The 18,709-nt window shown below is 43.2% G+C and overlaps 1 protein-coding gene across 1 annotated transcript in view; it reads left to right on the forward strand.

The window, feature by feature from the left end:
• The window catches only part of LOC121002376 (fibrocystin-L-like), a 251,165-nt gene that overhangs the window by 38,514 nt on the left and 193,942 nt on the right, over positions 1-18,709 (forward strand). The window contains 8 exon segments of the mRNA XM_040433838.1: positions 256-345; positions 1,546-1,808; positions 4,986-5,074; positions 6,670-6,829; positions 6,944-7,076; positions 12,108-12,254; positions 13,864-14,021; positions 15,486-15,599. Of these exon segments, the coding sequence (XP_040289772.1) occupies positions 256-345; positions 1,546-1,808; positions 4,986-5,074; positions 6,670-6,829; positions 6,944-7,076; positions 12,108-12,254; positions 13,864-14,021; positions 15,486-15,599 (1,154 nt within the window).

The raw sequence follows: 18,709 nt of genomic DNA on the forward strand, positions 1-18,709 counted from the left end.
TACGTAGTCTTGGGCAAAATTTTCCCACCATTTTGAGTCTATATCTACTATGCACAACAATGGGTTTCTATATCCCCAGCTTCTTGGTATAGTAGAGAATAGATGGAAGGATCTGACTACACACAGTTGTTTGTAGTCTGTAACCATGGAGACTCATAGGTCTGTGTAGGAGTTGTAGATACAAAAACTGAATTCTGTCATGAGTGAATTGTAAGGATATTGCTTATACTGATGTTTACGTGCATTTTGTTACAGGTCAGGAATGTCAAATTCTTGGATTAACAGATACGACAATAACTTGTAAGAGCCCGTCAAAGCCGCCTGTTCTGCCTTCTCTGTTCCCAGGTATATGCAATGGATAATCATAAATATAGTTAAATTCCATTATTTCAAAGTGATGGTCTATCCTTAGGATAGATAATTCAATATCTCATTGGTGGGGTCCAACCTCCTGGTACCCCTGCTGATCTGTTGTTTTTTTCAGTAGCTCAGATAGGACCCAGAACTACACAGCAACGTCGACTGTGTAGTGGTGACGGAGGATACTGAACTGAGATAAATAGGAGCAGTGCTGTAGTAGCCAGCTCCATCCTCTATGTAGTGGACAGAGCCGTGTAGTTCAGGAACCTGTTTCTGATGGTGGAGCTACTGCAGAACAGCTAATCGTCTGGGATGCTGGGATGCACCTAGCCTTTCTGCTGCCTGAGGCGAAAAAAACTGAAACGGCGCGCCACCCCCTTCCAATGCCAATTTTTTAACCTAACCCCTTTGCCACATTGAAAACGCTCCTTGCCCATGACCCTTCTGCTGCCCCCCTCTTGCCCCTATATGGTGCTGCCTGAGGCGATCTCCTCACCTGGCCTCATTAGTAGGGCACCTCTGCAGCTGCGGATCATAAATTAATAATCTATCCTAAGGATATGCTATCATTGCCCACATGTGTAGCTATAGTGGGTGCAGAAGCAGGGTTTCCTGATCTCACTCAATATACAGCTCCTACACAGAGTTGCTTTACAGCCAACTGCTCACAGCCTGTTCTGTGCTGTAAATGAAGGGACTGCATCACTGCATACAGGGGTGCGCCTAGCCTTTCTGCTGCCTGAGGCAAAAAACTGAAACGCCAAGCTCAGGCAGCTCGATAATCATCATACTGGCCTCTGATAAGCTACAGGAACTAGGACTACAGCCTATTAGAGGAAACGGTGGACCAGGGAGACATCACTGCCGTTGCAGCATTTAAATGTATTGCTTTCCTAAGTACAGCAATGCAGTTAAATATGTAGAAATGAGCGTTTACACCATGAAAGCGCTCATTGCCCATAGCCCGTCCGCTGCCCCCCTCTTGCCCCTACCTGGTGCTGCCTGAGGCGATCGCCTCACCTGGCCTCATTGGTGGTGCACCCCTGACTGCATACTATAACTGAACAGATTTAGCAAACAGGAAAACACAATGAGAACCATCCATTAACTCAGTATTACCTAATAGCGTATATGAAAATGGATTAGGGAACAACCCCTTTATATAATTTTATCTCTTACATTTAGGAAGCCGAGGACTGAAGGTGGATCGGTGGAATGTCAGTATTTCACTGAATGATGAACTAAAATTAAATGAAAACTCCACGGGCTATGCTGGTTCTTCTTGGTTCGATGGTGCATCCAAATCTTGGCCTCTGGAGAACAGTAACTTTATCGCTCGGTTCACTGGTTTCTTTGTGCCGCCAGAAACAGATTACTACACATTTTATATCAAAGGAGATGATAATTATGCTTTGTACTTCAATGAATCTGGTGACCCTGCAGGAAAGGTAATTGGAACAATTTATATTAATAAATATGTTCTCCATACTGTTAATGACCAAAATGCACTATACAAAAGACCAATATTATCAATGAAACATTAAGCCCAAATAATACCGCCACTCTATGACCATTACCACCACATAGTGAATGAATAACACCATACTATTACTGTATATGCAGAACTGGGTAACAGGGTCGTCAGCACAGTAGGCAGGAAACACACAGACAGTGAGCCCTAACTGGAACCCAGCCTGCTTTCCCTGCCTAGTTGCAGTGCGAGCCCTAAGCGGCATGTCCACAACTGGTCGACGCTCCCTGTTCTGCTAGGTGCAAGACAAACACACAAAACATGGTTGTACAGAAGAGGGTCGGAACCGGGTGGACAATACAGTACCAAAGCAGAAGACATAGGGTAGTCAGAATAGCCAAACCGAAGTCAGAACCATATGGAAGTCACAGTACCAAATCACGAGGCAAAGAGTGGTCAAAGGCAAGCCGAGGTCAAAACAGAGAGAATCCAATATGCACAGAACGGAACCAGGAGCACAGTAAGGGAGTAAATCTATAACTTGTAAGGGTGTATTGCCAGCAGGGGATTTAAATAGAGCGCCGATCAGAACCGATAGGTCCAGGGACTTGGCGCCCCATTGGACCAGAACACCAGTTGCCTTTATGATAGGCAGGCTGAGCAGTCATTCAGCCTGCAATAATCAAACACACCTAAACCATTAATAGCTCAATCTTCCTCCAGCGTGCATGCGTTGTGGGTAGAAACCGAGTGAGTGCTCTATAGCGAAAGATGCGTGGCTTATACAGCGCATCACAGGGGACGTGGCTCGACATTTTGTCTCAAATGGCGCGGCCGCGCTGCAACTCCACAACGCATTGCTGGAGCCCCAACAGGTACATTGGTGACAAGGGTACAAATTGTTCTTGATTTGATGTTATTTAATATGTTCATGCTTTGTATTATGCTTTGTATGTATTCACAAAAGCTGTCTATAGGTGGCCCTGTTTAGGTAATTATGCCCTGACTCAGCAGAAGGAATTGGCTTTCCCCTCTGAGAGAGAAGCTTTATAGTCAGGATTGCCTCAACTACGTTAGTTTTAGCTCTGCCTGATGTTTAGGGCAAATGCTAGTTTAGCTCCAGCAGAAACATCATTCCTGTTAGTAGAGAGAGCAATCCCTAAGGGAAAGCTGGAGAAGACATTCATAGACTGTCCATGATCACAACGTCATGCATGTTATCAAGGTATAGCTCGTTATAGCTAAAGACTTTGCTGTTTGTGGAAAGATTAAGGCTGCGTTCACACGGGCGAGATTTCCGCGCGGGTGCAATGCGGTAGGTTAACGCATTGCACCCGCACTGAATCTGGACCCATTCATTTCAATGGGGCTGTTCAGATGAGCGATGATTTTCACGCATCACTTATGCGTTCCGTGAAAATCGCAGCATGCTCTATATTCTGCGTTTTTCACGCAACGCAGGCCCCATAGAAGTGAATGGGGTTGCGTGAAAATCGCATGCATCCGCAAGCAAGTGCGGATGCGGTGCGATTTTCACGCAATGTTGCTAGGTGACAGTCTATACACTGTATTATTTTCCCTTATAACATGGTTATAAGGGAAAATAATAGCATTCTGAATACAGAATGCATAGTAGGTGATCAATTGAGGGTTAAAAAATAAAAAAAATTAACTCACCTTCTCCTCTTGTTCGCGTAGTTCTCCCGGTCTTCAGTACTTTAAAAAGATGAACTATGGGCTAAAGGACCTTTGGTGACGTCAGATCACATGCTCCAATCACATGGTACATCACCGCGGTGATGTACCATGTGATTGGAGCATGTGATCTGACGTCACCAAAGGTCCTTTAGCCCATAGTTCATCTTTTTAAAGAACTGAAGACCGGGAGAACTACGCGAACAAGAGGAGAAGGTGAGTTAATTTTTTTTATTTTTTAACCCTCAATTGATCACCTACTATGCATTCTGTATTCAGAATGCTATTATTTTCCCTTATAACCATGTTATAAGGGAAAATAATAACATCTACACAACACCGAACCCAAACCTGAACTTCTGTGAAGAAGTTCGGGTCTGGGTACCACAGTCGGTTTTTTATCACGCGCGTGCAAAACACATTGCACACGCGCGATAAAAACTGAACATCGGAACGCAATCGCAGTCAAAACTGACTGCAATTGCATTCCTACTCGCGCGGGTTTGCCGCAACACACCGGGACGCATCCGGAACTAATCCGGACACGCTCGTGTGAACCCAGCCTAACACTTTGGCCGACCATTGAATGAACTGCATCCCTAAGTCCAGAAATTGCAAGCCTGTTTGCAGAATGGTTTATAGTGTCTGGTGCCCACCACACTTTCTTGCTATTTGTGTGGATGGTTTGTAGTCTGGGATTCCTACCACCTTTTTCAGAGTTTTGCCATTTGCAAGCCTGTGATCACCTTGGAAAGGTTGCAAAGTATTTAGAAGGAGCTCAAGAACTGCTGCTCAAATTATCATCATTGTTGCATTTGCCTATATACAGCTATTGGGAAGAGACTGCACTGTGACTTGTTTTGGAGCTGTGCATTGATATCGTTGGATGTACTACCACTCCCCTTCTACACCTTAGTAAACAGATACTTATTTATTTTCTACATTTGGTCTAGTTACTTACTCCCGCACCATTTGTTGGCAAAACACCTACACCTCCTGCCTTGCACCCGTACAACACTCATAAAACTAAGGGCACCTCAACTACTATCAGGAAGGAGCCCCAACGTATATGGATTTATGGGTGTCTAGGATGGCGCTGTCTCTCCCTACAAACTGCCTTGTGTGTGCTTTCTTATCTTCCCTAGCATGTGGAGCTGCCTTTCTAGGATGCTTACCCCCTCTCCCCACTCTGATCTGTCATTTGCAACCTTCTTCCCCTCCCTGCTCCTATCTCTAACACTGAAAGAAGGAAGGGGAAGATGGATTTACATCAGATTTAACACCACCACCAGCCATATGAAGGACTTACACACACTCTGCAGAAACAAAATAGTAGATTGTTAATGAAGACTGTTTATAAAGTTGATTCATTTTACATTTAAGAAGCAAATAAACAATGGGAAAAAAAATCTGTGCAAAAGTGTTAATATTCTTATTTTCCACTATTCCTTTACTTTAGGTGAAGATTGCCTATGGCTACTACACAAATTCTTACTTTTCCTATACATATCAGAAGTCGCAGACTTTTTACCTCCAGAAGGGCAAGCCGTAAGTCAGATAATATCACTCAAGCTTCTCTGTGAGAGGTACAGATCTTGAGCATTGCATAAAGACGATGGCACTGTGAAGCCTGTGCAGTCACAACTCAAATGTGACTCTCCTTCCTATGTTTGAAGAAATAAAATAAATGAATGCACAGTTTTCTTCTGCAGCCTGCATGTTTTCACACACATTGACGGCTGCTCCATCCTGTTCAGAATGAAATCTGTTAGACAAGCTCTCTGGCTGCTCGGCCTCCAGTCCCTCTCTCTTTTCTCCTCTCCTGAGATATCTACTGAGCTGATTCATGCCCAAATCAAAGTTGAACTACAATGTAGACCATAAATTAACCAATTCACTAATAGAATAACCATCGTGAACACAAAAGATAGTGCAGCAGTGACGGAGCCAGTACCGCCTGCTGGCTCAATAGGATAAAGTGTCTATACTAGTGACTGCACTATCAATGTCCAGAATCCAACTAGCATGCCCGACCGCTGCCCCCTATACTACTGGGAGCAGTAACCACTGATATGTATAGTTCTTTATAATACACACAGGATATTTCCCACATTAACAAGCCAACCAGGCACCTACCAGGATTGGTGACACCGAAGAGAAAGAAGAAGTCCTATGTATGCGGTGTCCTCTTGTATGGGCAAAAATCCACAGCCCTGGCGGTCAGTTGCAATTCTGGATAGATAGATAGATAGATACAGAGTGCCTATTGTGTCCACGTCCATTTATTTCTGGAGGTGCCTATATAATTTCGAAAAGAACAAGGATATTCATTCCTGAGGAAGGAAAACGTGACAATTTTCCGAAACGTGATGGATTAAGTTTTATCCTTTGGAGATTCCACAGCTCAAGTGATGTCACTGTGTGCTCAGGTACGAAGCGCTAGCTTTGAGGAGGAGAACGTTGCTTCCGTTCGAGACATTCTTCAAGCATAATCCAGAATTGCAACTGACATGGCCAGGGCCGTGGATTTGTGCCTATACAAGCGGATGCTGCTTACATAGGACTTCTTCTTCCTCTCCGGGGCCACCAATCCTGGTAGGTGCCTGGTTGGCTTGTTTATGTGGGAAATATCCTGTGTGGATGAACTGTACATACACCTGTGGTTACTACACACAGTAGAATAGGGGGAATCGGTCGGGCATGCTAGTTGGATTCTGGACATTGATAGTGCAGGCACTATAGATACTTTGGGGGTCATTTACTAATTTGAAATACGCCTTAATTAGGTGTGTTTCTGGTGCAGATGGCGGCGCAACTAACCGTTCTGCGACTTTTCCCTGCTCACACCACGTCTAAAATTGTTGGTGCGCATGGGTGGGGGAGGGACGGGCCGGTAGGCCGTCTCATTTATCATTTTCTACGCCTGTTTTAGGCGTAGAAAATGGTCTAAATGCAAGACAGCAAGGAAGCTGGCTTACATTTAGAACTGGCACTGGATGTGCCGGAGTTATGAAGAGGCCGGCGCCTCTAAATAACTTCGGCGGATCCACCGCCAGCTATGGGCCTTTATTAAGATCGGTGATTGTGCCTCTTTATCCATAGACTATAAATTACTTTTAATGGACTTTTGTGGCCATTTCCAGGTGTTACTTTGAAGCATATATCCAAAACTCCTATGGACCGTCTGTACTAGATGTTGGCGTATACACACGGACGAGTTCATACACTGAGCAGCAGACCTCTGACGCCGTACAAGAAGTACAGTCCATACAGTCACGGAGTGCCACCATTCTAGAAAACCAGGTTAGTAGTATATAGTATTCTGTATTATAGCCGTGTCCTTCTCTTGTATTTGGTATCCGATATTAGATACTGAACTCATGTTGGTTCCACTGAAATGTCTTCTCTTCCCCAAAGGTTATAACTCTACAGAACTGGAACACAACCCAGCAAGCAGTGTATGAGGTTCAGACAATTACTGTCACCAAATACTGCATTTCTCCATGTCCCCCCATGTACTACACACTGATCTATGCCAATGAAGAAACAGGTACAGTCTATCTATCCTATCTATCTATCACATTATCTATCTATCTATCTATCTATCTATCTATCTATCTATCACATATATATCTATCTATCTATCCATCCCATATCTCTATAAAAAAGAGACACAGGAGCACACTACCTTGGCTACAAAACAAAGCGTAGAACTACAAGTAACAGCACAAAGACATAGGTAAATGGTGAATACATGAAAGTGTAAACTGCATTACTGCTATACTTACTATATGAAAAGTAGAAGCTCTTTGCGTACATCTATCTATTATCTATATACAGGGGCGGATTGGCCATAGACCATACAGGGAAATTTACCGGTGGGCCGATGCCCAAGTGGCCGCCTGAGCCCTCCTCACAGCTGGCCAGTGGAACTTTTTTGGGATGTATTTTGTGATGCACTGTGGTACTTGGCACTGTTGGGGTGGTATAATGTGCCACAATGTGGTATTGTTGGCCCAACCTACTTGTTTTGGCCCTGCCTTCCATCAATTTGGACCCAACTACAAAACGGGGCCACTTTAAGTATTCTTTACAGGGTCACTTTTAGTACCCAGTCCGCCCCTGTCTGTCTATCTATCTATCTATCTATCTATCTATCTATCTATCTATCTATCTATCTATCTATCTATCTATCTATCTATCTATCTATCCGAAAAAAGGAAGGTTGGGCAGCACAGCTGTATCACAGGTACAGGCGGAGTGCCAGCGGCTGTGGAGGCGATCCCCCTCCAAATAATAGGCTGAAGAAATTCCACGGCACATCCAAGGCGTAAAATAGTAGAAAAACTTTATTCACCAGACCCGCAACGTTTCGATCCGCTTTCTGGGATCTTTCTCAAGCAGTGACAACATATGGCAGTGCAATGTGCATATTTATACAGCTTCACATAATTAATCAATAATGATCTTGAATACATCAATCAATAAGCAATATCTCAAAAAATCGTAAAAGACATCATGTGTCAACATTCATCATATGTCATAGTACAGACGTGAACCTATTAGATACAATGTAGTGATTTCGGCATTATTACCAAACAAACAATCTTCATAAATTCATATAATTGTAAATCATCCCCATAATTATAACCAACTACATCTGTGGCCACCTTAATGTTCCAATAACTTAGTGCAGGTGTATCTAAAAAATAATAATCAAGATGAAGAAGGTCCTAGAGCGGGCGGTGGATGTGGTCCACATGGATGTCCGCGTGTAGATCATTCTACTGCGCATGTCAAAGGACCTTTTGAAACTTTGCGGTCACATGATCGTCTGTCCGGTCATGTGATCGAGATTTTATTGTCAGGTGACCTGACTATCGTTCTCGCGAGTGTCTGCATGGTAGGATGTCCTGAGTTCCACCATGCTGTGAACCGCAAGCTTCACCATGGAGATTAAGCAGCCAATCGCATGAGATCCACTGCTAATCTGTCCGTCATATCTCTTGGTTCTGCCAGCGCACAATGTGAGAAATCTGCTGGGTCGAGTGGATAGTCATGTCCATCGGGATCCAGCAAGGCGGCGAGGTATAGGAGGCGATATCACAGTCCTTGTTATAACTACTCTGTATAAAGATAAAGAGCACAGCGGAAGTACCGCGTGCAGAGTGTCGCATAATCTGTTGAGAGACTGAATCCAAATTGGAAATCAGTGTTTCTCCAGATCCTGCGAAGGATCAAACGTGATCCATAAAACACAATTAATAATCAATACCAAGAAATATCTTACCTCTCTATTCTTAATTCGCCCCCTAGTCATGCGAGGAGTCCAACATGTATGTCGCGTGCTGGTTACACACGACATCAAGTCGGAGCACCCCCACTGTCAGTGGGCCGCCATTCCTGGATGTCCAATCAGACAATGTAGGGTAACATCCTCTTGATTACGGGGGCCTTGTAGATTGTATCTAGTATATTCATCTAAGGACATGTATCGCCCCCCCCATCGAACCCCCGCTGATCTCCGATGTCACACAAGATAAGCACTCAACTGATGCTGTACTAACCGTGTACATATCAACATGACATTGGGTGCTAGACAGAAACCTCAGTGCTCAATATAAGCAGTGATTCCCATGCAAATGGTGTAAAAAAAATAATAGGTATCGTTGGTATGACTAACGGGAACAGATACAGATAAGATAAATTGTTAAATACAGACAGGACACTCAAATGAAGTGCTGCTAGTTCCACTAGTTCCAATTCCTCATCATAAATCTGCAAGAGATGAAGACAAATATTAAAATCACCCTGTTGTTAACAAGGGGCACCAACAATACCCCCCAGTGACTAGAGCAACAGAATCCAAATGACGCCCACTCAGGACAATAACCAAGGCTTATAGTCTACATTTAACCCATGAGGTCTCAATGTATTTAGTGTGGAAATCCAACGAATCTCACATTTTTTTTAGGAGTGTCTGTTTCCACTACTCCTAGGAGTAGGGACCTGATCTATTAACATACATTTCAAATCTCCTTCTTTATGACCCAGGTACACAAAATGTTTAGGGACTGGGAGATCCATACGTTTTTTTTTACGGATCGTGTATCTATGTTGGTTTATTCTAGTTTTAAAATCTAGAGAGGTCTCACCAACATATAGCATCTGGCATGGGCACCATAGTATATACACGACAAATGTAGATTCACAAGTCAAAAAATGTTTGATGTAATATCTCTTCTGTGTCACAGGATGTAGAAAGAAGCTTCCTTTCTGCATATATCGGCAATTTACGCAGTTCAAGCAGGGGAAGCACCCCAATTTTGGACTGAGTAAGAAAGTTTGGCCTGAGAACTTTTGTGGGCCAATGTCAGTATGTATCAATTTGTCCTTTAAATTTCTAGCTCGTTTATAAGACATGAGGGGAGGAAGTTTAAATTCCTCAATCTCCCCATGTCCACTTCTCAGGATGGGCCAGTGTCTAGAGATGATCTGTCTAATCCGTGTACTGTCCTCCGTGTAGGTAGTGACCAGTGGAATTCTATTTATGTGTTTCTTGTACACACTTTTCTTTTTAAGAAGTTCAGTGCGAGGCTTACTCTGTATTGTTCTCAAGTGTTCATCTAGTAGAGGTAGAGGGAAACCTCTATCCCTAAAAGACTGTGACATCTGATTCAATGTGCCTGTTAATTCATAGTCATTACTCACTATGCGCTTTGCCCGTAGATATTGACTCAAGGGCAATGATTTGATCATTGCTCTTGGATGTGCACTGTTGTAGCATAATAGTGTGTTCCCATCTGTTGGTTTGCAATATAGCTTGGTGGATAATGAATGGTCTGTCACTGTGATGAGGGTGTCCAAAAAATGAATCTGTTCACTCGAATGTTCTAAAGTAAACTTAATATCAATATCAATGGTATTCAGAAAATGAAAAAATTCCAAGAGTTGATCTTCAGAACCAGTCCAAATGAGAAAAACATCATCTATGTATCGCCACCACCCCAGAACATGTCGGAAGTGGGGCGATACATAGATGTGTGTCTCCTCGAGGAAGGAGACCGCCATGTTGGCATAAGTGGGGGCCACATTGGACCCCATGGCGGTCCCCTTCCTCTGGAGATAAAAATAATCCCCAAAAAGAAAATAATTGCATGTCAGGACAATGTTGAGTAACTGTAGAATAAAGTCCTGATATCCCGCAGAGAATGCGGAATCTGTCAAGGCTTTCTTCACTACCTCTATCCCAAAACTGTGTCTAATTGATGTATATAGACTAGTTATGTCAAGAGATGCTAAAATTACACCTATAGCTCGCCGCCTTGCTGGATCCCGATGGACATGACTATCCACTCGACCCAGCAGATTTCTCACATTGTGTCGCTGGCAGAACCAAGAGATATGACGGACGGATTAGCAGTGGATCTCATGCGATTGGCTGCTTAGTCTCCATGGTGAAGCTTGCGGTTTACAACATGGTGGAACGCAGGACATCCTACCATGCAGACACTCGCGAGAACGATAGTCAGGTCATCTGACAATAAAATCTCGATCACATGACCGGACAGACGATCATGTGTCCGCGAAGTTTCAAAAGGTCCTTTGACATGCGCAGTAGAATGATCTACACGCGACATCCATGTGGACCCTATCCACCGCCCGCTCTAGGACCTTCTTCATCTTGATTATTATTTTTTAGATACACCTGCACTAAGGTATTTGAACATTAAGGTGGTCACAGATGTAGTTGGTTATAATTATGGGGATGATTTACAATTATATGAATTTATGAAGATTGTTTGCTTGGTAATAATGCCGAAATCACTACATTGTATCTAATAGGTTCACGTCTGTACTATGACATATGATGAATGTTGACACATGATGTCTTTTACGATTTTTTGAGATATTGCTTATTGATTGATGTATTCAAGATCATTATTGATTAATTATGTGAAGCTGTATAAATATGCACATTGCACTGCCATATGTTGTCACTGCTTGAGAAAGATCCAAGAAAGCGGATCGAAACTTTGCGGGTCTGGTGAATAAAGTTTTTCTACTATTTTACGCCTTGGATGTGCCGTGGAATTTCTTCAGCCTATCTATCTATCTATCTATCTATCTATCTATCTATCTATCTATCTATCTATCTATCTACATTTGCAAAAAAGACAGCAGCATAGTCAGAAAGTGCAAATATGTGTGCAATTCCTCAGGGAAGGTACCGTATTTCTTCCACTGATAAATCCAAAAAACAAAAATTGAGGCAGCACTCCAAATGTGGTGAAAGGGTGAAGACCCGTTTATTCCCAAAGTCCTCATTGTGTTGGGATGAAACGTTGCCTTGGGAATAAACAGGTCTTCACAGCTTGGGGGGGAGATTTATCGAAAGTGATGAAAAGTAAAACTGGCTTAGTTGCCCCTAGTAACCAATCGGATTCCACGTTTTACTTTCCAAAGGAGCTCTGAAAAATGAAATGTGGAATCTGATTGGCTGATAGGGATAACTAAGCCAGTTTACCTTTGTTCCACTTTTAGTCTTCCCCTTATTATTTTTCTATATTTCCATTGGCAGATCCACTATCAGCCGACGCGACTGCTCCTGAAATCCAAGCAGCATTGAGCACATTTTGGTCTATACAGCCAGACACAGTCGATGTTCAGCAACTAAATACTACCGAAGAAGCAAATGTCTATACAGTGACATTCAATTCACAAAGAGGTGAGTAAAGGCAGGGCAAATTCCAGAAAAGCCAAAGATGATCAGAGCAAAGAAAAAACACTAGCTGAAAAATCACCTCTAGATCTTTGCCTGTGGTAGTCAATGAACAAGAGAAGCTATATGAGAGAGGTAACAACTAGTGCAAAGAAAAATTAGAGCAACCACACATATCAGCCAGTTTCTTAAAGGGTGTCTGCCAGCAGTTTTGGCCATATTAAACTGCTGATAGCACTAGAGTCTTGAGAGAGCAGTACCGATATACAGTACAGACCAAAAGTTTGGACACACCTTCTCAATCAAAGAGTTTTTTTTATTTTCATGACTATGAAGGCATCGAAACTATGAATTAACACATGTGGAATTATATACATAACAGACAAGTGTGAAAGAACTGAAAATATGTCATATTCTAGGTTCTTCAAAGTAGCCACCTTTTGCTTTGATTACTGCTTTGCTCTTGGCATTCTCTTGATGAGCTTCAAGAGGTAGTCCCCTGAAATGGTCTTCCAACAGTCTTGAAGGAGTTCCCAGAGATGCTTAGCACTTGTTGGCCCTTTTGCCTTCACTCTGCGGTCCAGCTCACCCCAAACCATCTCGATTGGGTTCAGGTCCGGTGACTGTGGAGGCCAGGTCATCTGGCGCAGCACCCCATCACTCTCCTTCATGGTCAAATAGCCCTTACTTTCAAAGTTTTCCCAATTTTTCGGCTGACTGACTGACCTTCATTTCCTTAAGTAATGATGGCCACCTGTTTTTCTTTACTTAGCTGCTTTTTTCTTGCCATAATACAAATTCTAACAGTCTATTCAGTAGGACTATCAGCTGTGTATCCACCTGACTTCTCCTCAACGCCACTGATGGTCCCAACCCCATTTATAAGGCAAGAAATCCCACTTATTAAACCTGACAGGGCACACCTGTGAAGTGAAAACCATTTCAGGGGACTACCTCTTGAAGCTCATCAAGAGAATACCAAGAGCAAAGCAGTAATCAAAGCAAAAGGTGGCTACTTTGAAGAACCTAGACATACTTTCAGTTGTTCACACTTGTTTGTTATGTATATAATTCCACATGTGTTAATTCATAGTTTTGATGCCTTCATAGTCATGAAAATAAAGAAAACTCTTTGAATGAGAAGGTGTGTCCAAACTTTTGGTCTGTACTGTATGTTTGGTTGAGCTTGTATTATCAGGAGAAGTGTGAATATGAAGTTTCAAAATAGGGGATACGTTTTAGGAGTGGCACAACCCCTTTAGATTATAAAAGTTTAACTGCCTGCAGCTGCCACTAGATGGCGCTCTTTCTACATGTATTTATATGACCCTTATCAAAGTCAATTATAAATCAGCATACCGTGAGCTCCCCCTACTGGCAACAATTTATTTCATTCAACTCCATTTCAGTTCTCCTTAACTGCTCAAAAAGGAGGTCTGGGGCACTAAGAAACCCTCATATGTGCGTTCTACCCATGTTGTTTTATTCCTTAAGGACATGGATGGAAAAGTCATTTTTCCTCTTAGTTTTCATACATGAGGGACTATACCTATAACTTGATGTCATCTGTCTCACAGTATTTACTATGTAAAATTATTATTTATGATACTTCTAGGTGATTTCCAGCTTCTCTCCTACAATATTCTGGGTGAAAGCAACATTACAGTGGATATTAAAGAGACGACTAAAGGTGTTCCTGACATGGCGACCTTCACTTTAGTGTGGGATAATGTGTACTCTACACCTCTGGCAGCAAACGCATCTTCGCTAGAGGTCAGTTACGTGGCAGTAGTGATCAGAAAGGTCAGACTACCCCAAAAGGGTTTTTTGGGCCCCCTGAGGAACCAGGGTCTGGATGTGACTGCTGTTTCAGCACTCCATATAGTTATGCCCCTAGGAAAGGAGTCTAAGGGTGCTGCCACATGTTCAGGTTATTTGATGCAACCAAAACCAGGAGGCAATTGCAAAAAACGTGAAGAAGTCGCCTCTGTTCTTAATAATTTCTCTCCTGTTACCATCCACTCCTGATCTTAGCCTGAATGTGTGGCTGCACCATAAAGGTCCCTTTATACCAGCTCAGAATGAGCGCTGATTGACGGTTTAACAAGCTGATCAACACTAAGTTCAAGGGCATCTGTCAGCAGTTTTGTACCTATGACACTTGCTGATCTGTTACAGGTGCACTTGGCAGCTGAAGACGTCTGTGTTGGTCCCATGTTCATATGTGGCCGCATTGCTGAGAAAAATGATGTTATAATATATTCAAATGAGCCTCTAGGAGCAACGGGGGCGTTGCCATTACACTTAGAGGATCAGCTCTATCTGCTACTGCTGCACCCTCTACACTTTGATTGACAGGGCAGTTTCTGATCATCGGTGGTGTAAAAGGGTCTTCATTCTGGCATCTGACTTCTCTAAATACCAATTTAACCTTACAGTCAAAGCAGCCACATTACAGAAATCTCTGTTCCAGACAGTTTAACCCTTTTTATACCACACTGAACCCTGATTACGACATATAACAGCACACCCCGAGACTGAGCTGGTGGAACCACTTTGATTTGCTGTTGTGTGAATATAATCCAGAACATTAAAGTGTTTGTCTCTCACTTCAGAAAATGGCATTTATCATGTAGAGAAAGTTAATACAAGGCACTTTCTAATGTATTGTAATTGGCCATATTGCTTCCTTTGCTGGCTTCATTCAATTTTCCATCGCATTATACACTGCTCGTTTCGAGGGAGTACGACCACCGCTGCAGAGCAGATACAAGGTGGTCGGGATGGGAGCTGCTGCGCATGCATGCCTATGTGGACTCCTACGGTCCAGGCCACTAGAAAGGACGGCACTTTTTCCTATAGTGTGTAAGGATGACCTCCGCTGCTGGATTTGTGAACCCTTCAGGGGGGTCACATCAAATACTGAAAGCAAAGGTTCACATACTTTTGCCACTCACAGACATGCGATATTGGTTCATCTCCCTCACAAAATGTATGACCATGTTTAATATTTTAACTCATTCCTTTGGTTTGGTCATGTTTATCTACTTTGAGGACTACATAGTGTTAGGTACAGAAATAGAGACATTTCTGAAGGGTTCACGAGCTTTGAGCCACCACTGTATGTCCAAAAATGGAAAGAGAAAATAAAAGAAGGTAGATTTCACTCGCATGCCGACAATGTGAGCATATTGGAAATGTTGGTGTTAGTCATCTGCTACAATGTGTTTCTTCTAGGTGAAAGAGGCCGTACAACAAATGCTTACCGCTCAGTGTCCGGATGCGATAGCTAATCAGAAAGAAAGTTCATCCGTCAAATATTTCAAGAATTATGAACCAGATTCAACGCCGGTATGAAAAGATATATTTTAAAGCATTTCTGTTTTCTATTCACGAGCATGATACAGAGGTAGCAGGGATGAGTTTGTCATCTACCTTTATTGGAGCTGCATTGTATGGTGATTCTTCAAGTTAAAGGAAACCAGTCAGGAGCTTCATGCTGTCTGAGTCTCCTGGTTACAAACAGTTATGTCTTATAAAGCACTGCAGTGTTTCAGAGAAGACAGAGTCATGGGGACTGATCTGATCCTCATCAGCCTCACCCTGCCCATGAACTTGATTGACATATTTCTTCATATTTGTGTATAGGGAGAAACCTGTCAATACGCAGCATTTCAGAGTAAAACATAGTTGTATGTCATACGTTTTAGTTTTTTGTTGGGGGAGTTACTAACTTCTTTGGGGAAGGAGGCCAATACAATAAATTCCCAGCTGCCTTACTTGCTTCAATGTTGTATCTATATTTGTCAAACAGCAAAAGGTCCTCAAACAGACGCGTTTCGGCACATATTGCCTTCCTCAGCCACATTTACAAGTGACAATACATTTCATTTTATAGGTATTCACTCACATCACATGTTTATGACATCATTGAACAACCAATCAATTGAACAAGTAAAACCTGGTTAAGAACATCACATGACTAAAACATTTCACCTGCATTCTGATTGTATACGAGAATATCGTTATATTATCGCAGTGTAGCGGCCTGTGAAAAAAATATATCTCAATAAATATTTATTGAATCGATAAAAAAACTTTAAAATGCCATTACTTCGTAATCCCTATTTAGACCTCTGGGTTGCAGTGTATCTAAAGTATGGATCCAAAAAGCTTCCCTCATTAATAGGAGCTTTTTTATGTCACCTCCTCTTCTTATGGGACAAACCTGCTCTATGACCTGAAACTTTAGCTGTGAGATCGAGTGTTTACAATTCTCAAAGTTAAAGGGTATAGACAGCAACACATTTTTCTTACGAATTGTTGACTTGTGCTTGCAAATCCTGTTTCTAATGGTCTGCATGGTCTCTCCTATGTACAAAAAGCCACAAGGGCACTTATACCACATTAGGCGTGTCACAAATATAATAGCCCCTGATCTTGTAAGATTTTCCTGTATGTGGGTGGTAACACGTAGAGATGTCACAAACATAAAATTTTCCGTTCGCGAACGGCGAACGCGAATTTTCGCAAATGTTCGCGAACTGGCGAACCACGCCAACTGCCATAGACTTCAATAGGCAGGCGAATATTAAAATCCACAGGGACTCTTTCTGGCCACAATAGTGATGGAAAAGTTGTTTCAAGGGGACTAACACCTGGACTGTGGCATGTCGGAGGGGGATCCATGGCAAAACTCCCATGGAAAATTACGTAGTTGACGCAGAGTCAGGTTTTAATCCATAAAGGAATGTTTGGAATAACGTGCTTTAAAACATCAGGTATGATGTTGTATCGATCAGGTAGTGTAAGGGTTATGCCCGCTTCGCAGTGACAGACCAAACTCTGACAGACCAAACTCCCTGTTTAACGCACCACAAACAGTCCATTTGCACAAGGTTGGATACCAAGCTAGCCATGTCCCGTTCCTTGTCCTCACTGATGTCATTGAAGGTATCTTCCTCCACCCAGCCACGTACAACACCAAGGGTCCCCGAAAGGTGACAACAAGCCCCCTGGGACGCCTGCTGTGGTTGGTTTTCCACCTCCTCAAAACCACCTTCCTCCTCGGACTCCTCTTCTTCAGACTCCTCTCTCTGCATTGCCTCTCTCTGCGTTATTATAAGGTGTGTTAAGTAGTACTATTCCTATCAGTTTAATCCCTATCAGGGGACGTGTATATGGCATTGATTTTAGGAACGGGGAGATGGAAAAAGATGCTTGGTCGGTCCTCCTACTTCAAATTTGGGGCACTGCGCGTGCAATCTAATGTGCCGCCAGATAGTTGTGGTGTGTTATGTTGTTCTATTCTTATCAGTTTAATCCCTGTTACGTCCCCTATCAGGGGAAGTGTATATGGCATCAATTTTAGGAACGGGGAGATGGAAAAAGATGCTTGGTCGGTCCTCCTACTTCAAATTTGGGGCACTGCGCATGCAATCTAATGTGCCGCCAGATAGTTGTGTTGTGTTATGTTGTTCTATTCTTATCAGTTTAATCCCTGTTACGTCCCCTATCAGGGGACGTGTATATGGCATCGATTTTAGGAACGGGGAGATGGAAAAAGATGCTTGGTCGGTCCTCCTACTTCAAATTTGGGGCACTGCGCGTGTAATCTAATGTGCCGCCAGATAGGAGTGGTGTGTTATGTTGTTCTATTCTTAGCAGTTTAATCCCTGTTACGTCCCCTATCAGCTTTCAGGCAAGTCAACCCCAAGACGGCGTGACACTGCCGTATCCGGGATGTGGAATAGCCCCTGGGGAGCTGGGGGGTGCAGTTGATGTGGAGCAAGACGCAGCAGCAGAAGAGGACTCAGCCGAGGAGGTTATGGAAGAGGATGGAGTAGGAGGAGTAGAGAAGGTGGCAGCAGGCCTGCCTGCAAGTCATGGCGGTGTCACCAACTCCTCTGCAGAGCCACGCATTCCATGCTTGGCAGCCGTGAGCAGGTTTACCCAATGCGCAGTGTACGTGATATACCTGCCCTGACCGTGCTTTGCAGACCAGGTATCAGTGGTCAGATGGACCCTTGCCCCAACACTGTGTGCCAGAGATACCATGACTTCCTTTTGCACAATCGAGTACAGGTTGGGGATTGCCTTTTGTGCAAAGAAATTTCGGCCGTGTACCTTCCACTGCGGTGTCCCAATAGCTACAAATTTTTGGAACGCCTCAGACTCCACCAGCTTGTATGGTAAAAGCTGGCGGGCTAAGAGTTCAGACAAGCCAGCTGTCAGACGCCGGGCAAGGGGGTGACTTTGTGACATTGGCTTCTTACGCTCAAACATTTCCTTGACAGACACCTGACTGTGGGCAGATGAGCAGGAACTGCTGAAGGTGAGAGTCGGAGTGGCGGATTGTTGAGAGGGGGCAAGGAGGACAGCAGTGGTTGATGTGGCTGAAGATGCTGGACCAGGAGGAGGATGGCGTCTTTGAGTTTGTGTGCTGCTTGTACTCATGTGTT

Source organism: Bufo bufo, chromosome 5 (genome assembly GCF_905171765.1).
Source record: "Bufo bufo chromosome 5, aBufBuf1.1, whole genome shotgun sequence".
NCBI lineage: Eukaryota > Metazoa > Chordata > Amphibia > Anura > Bufonidae > Bufo > Bufo bufo.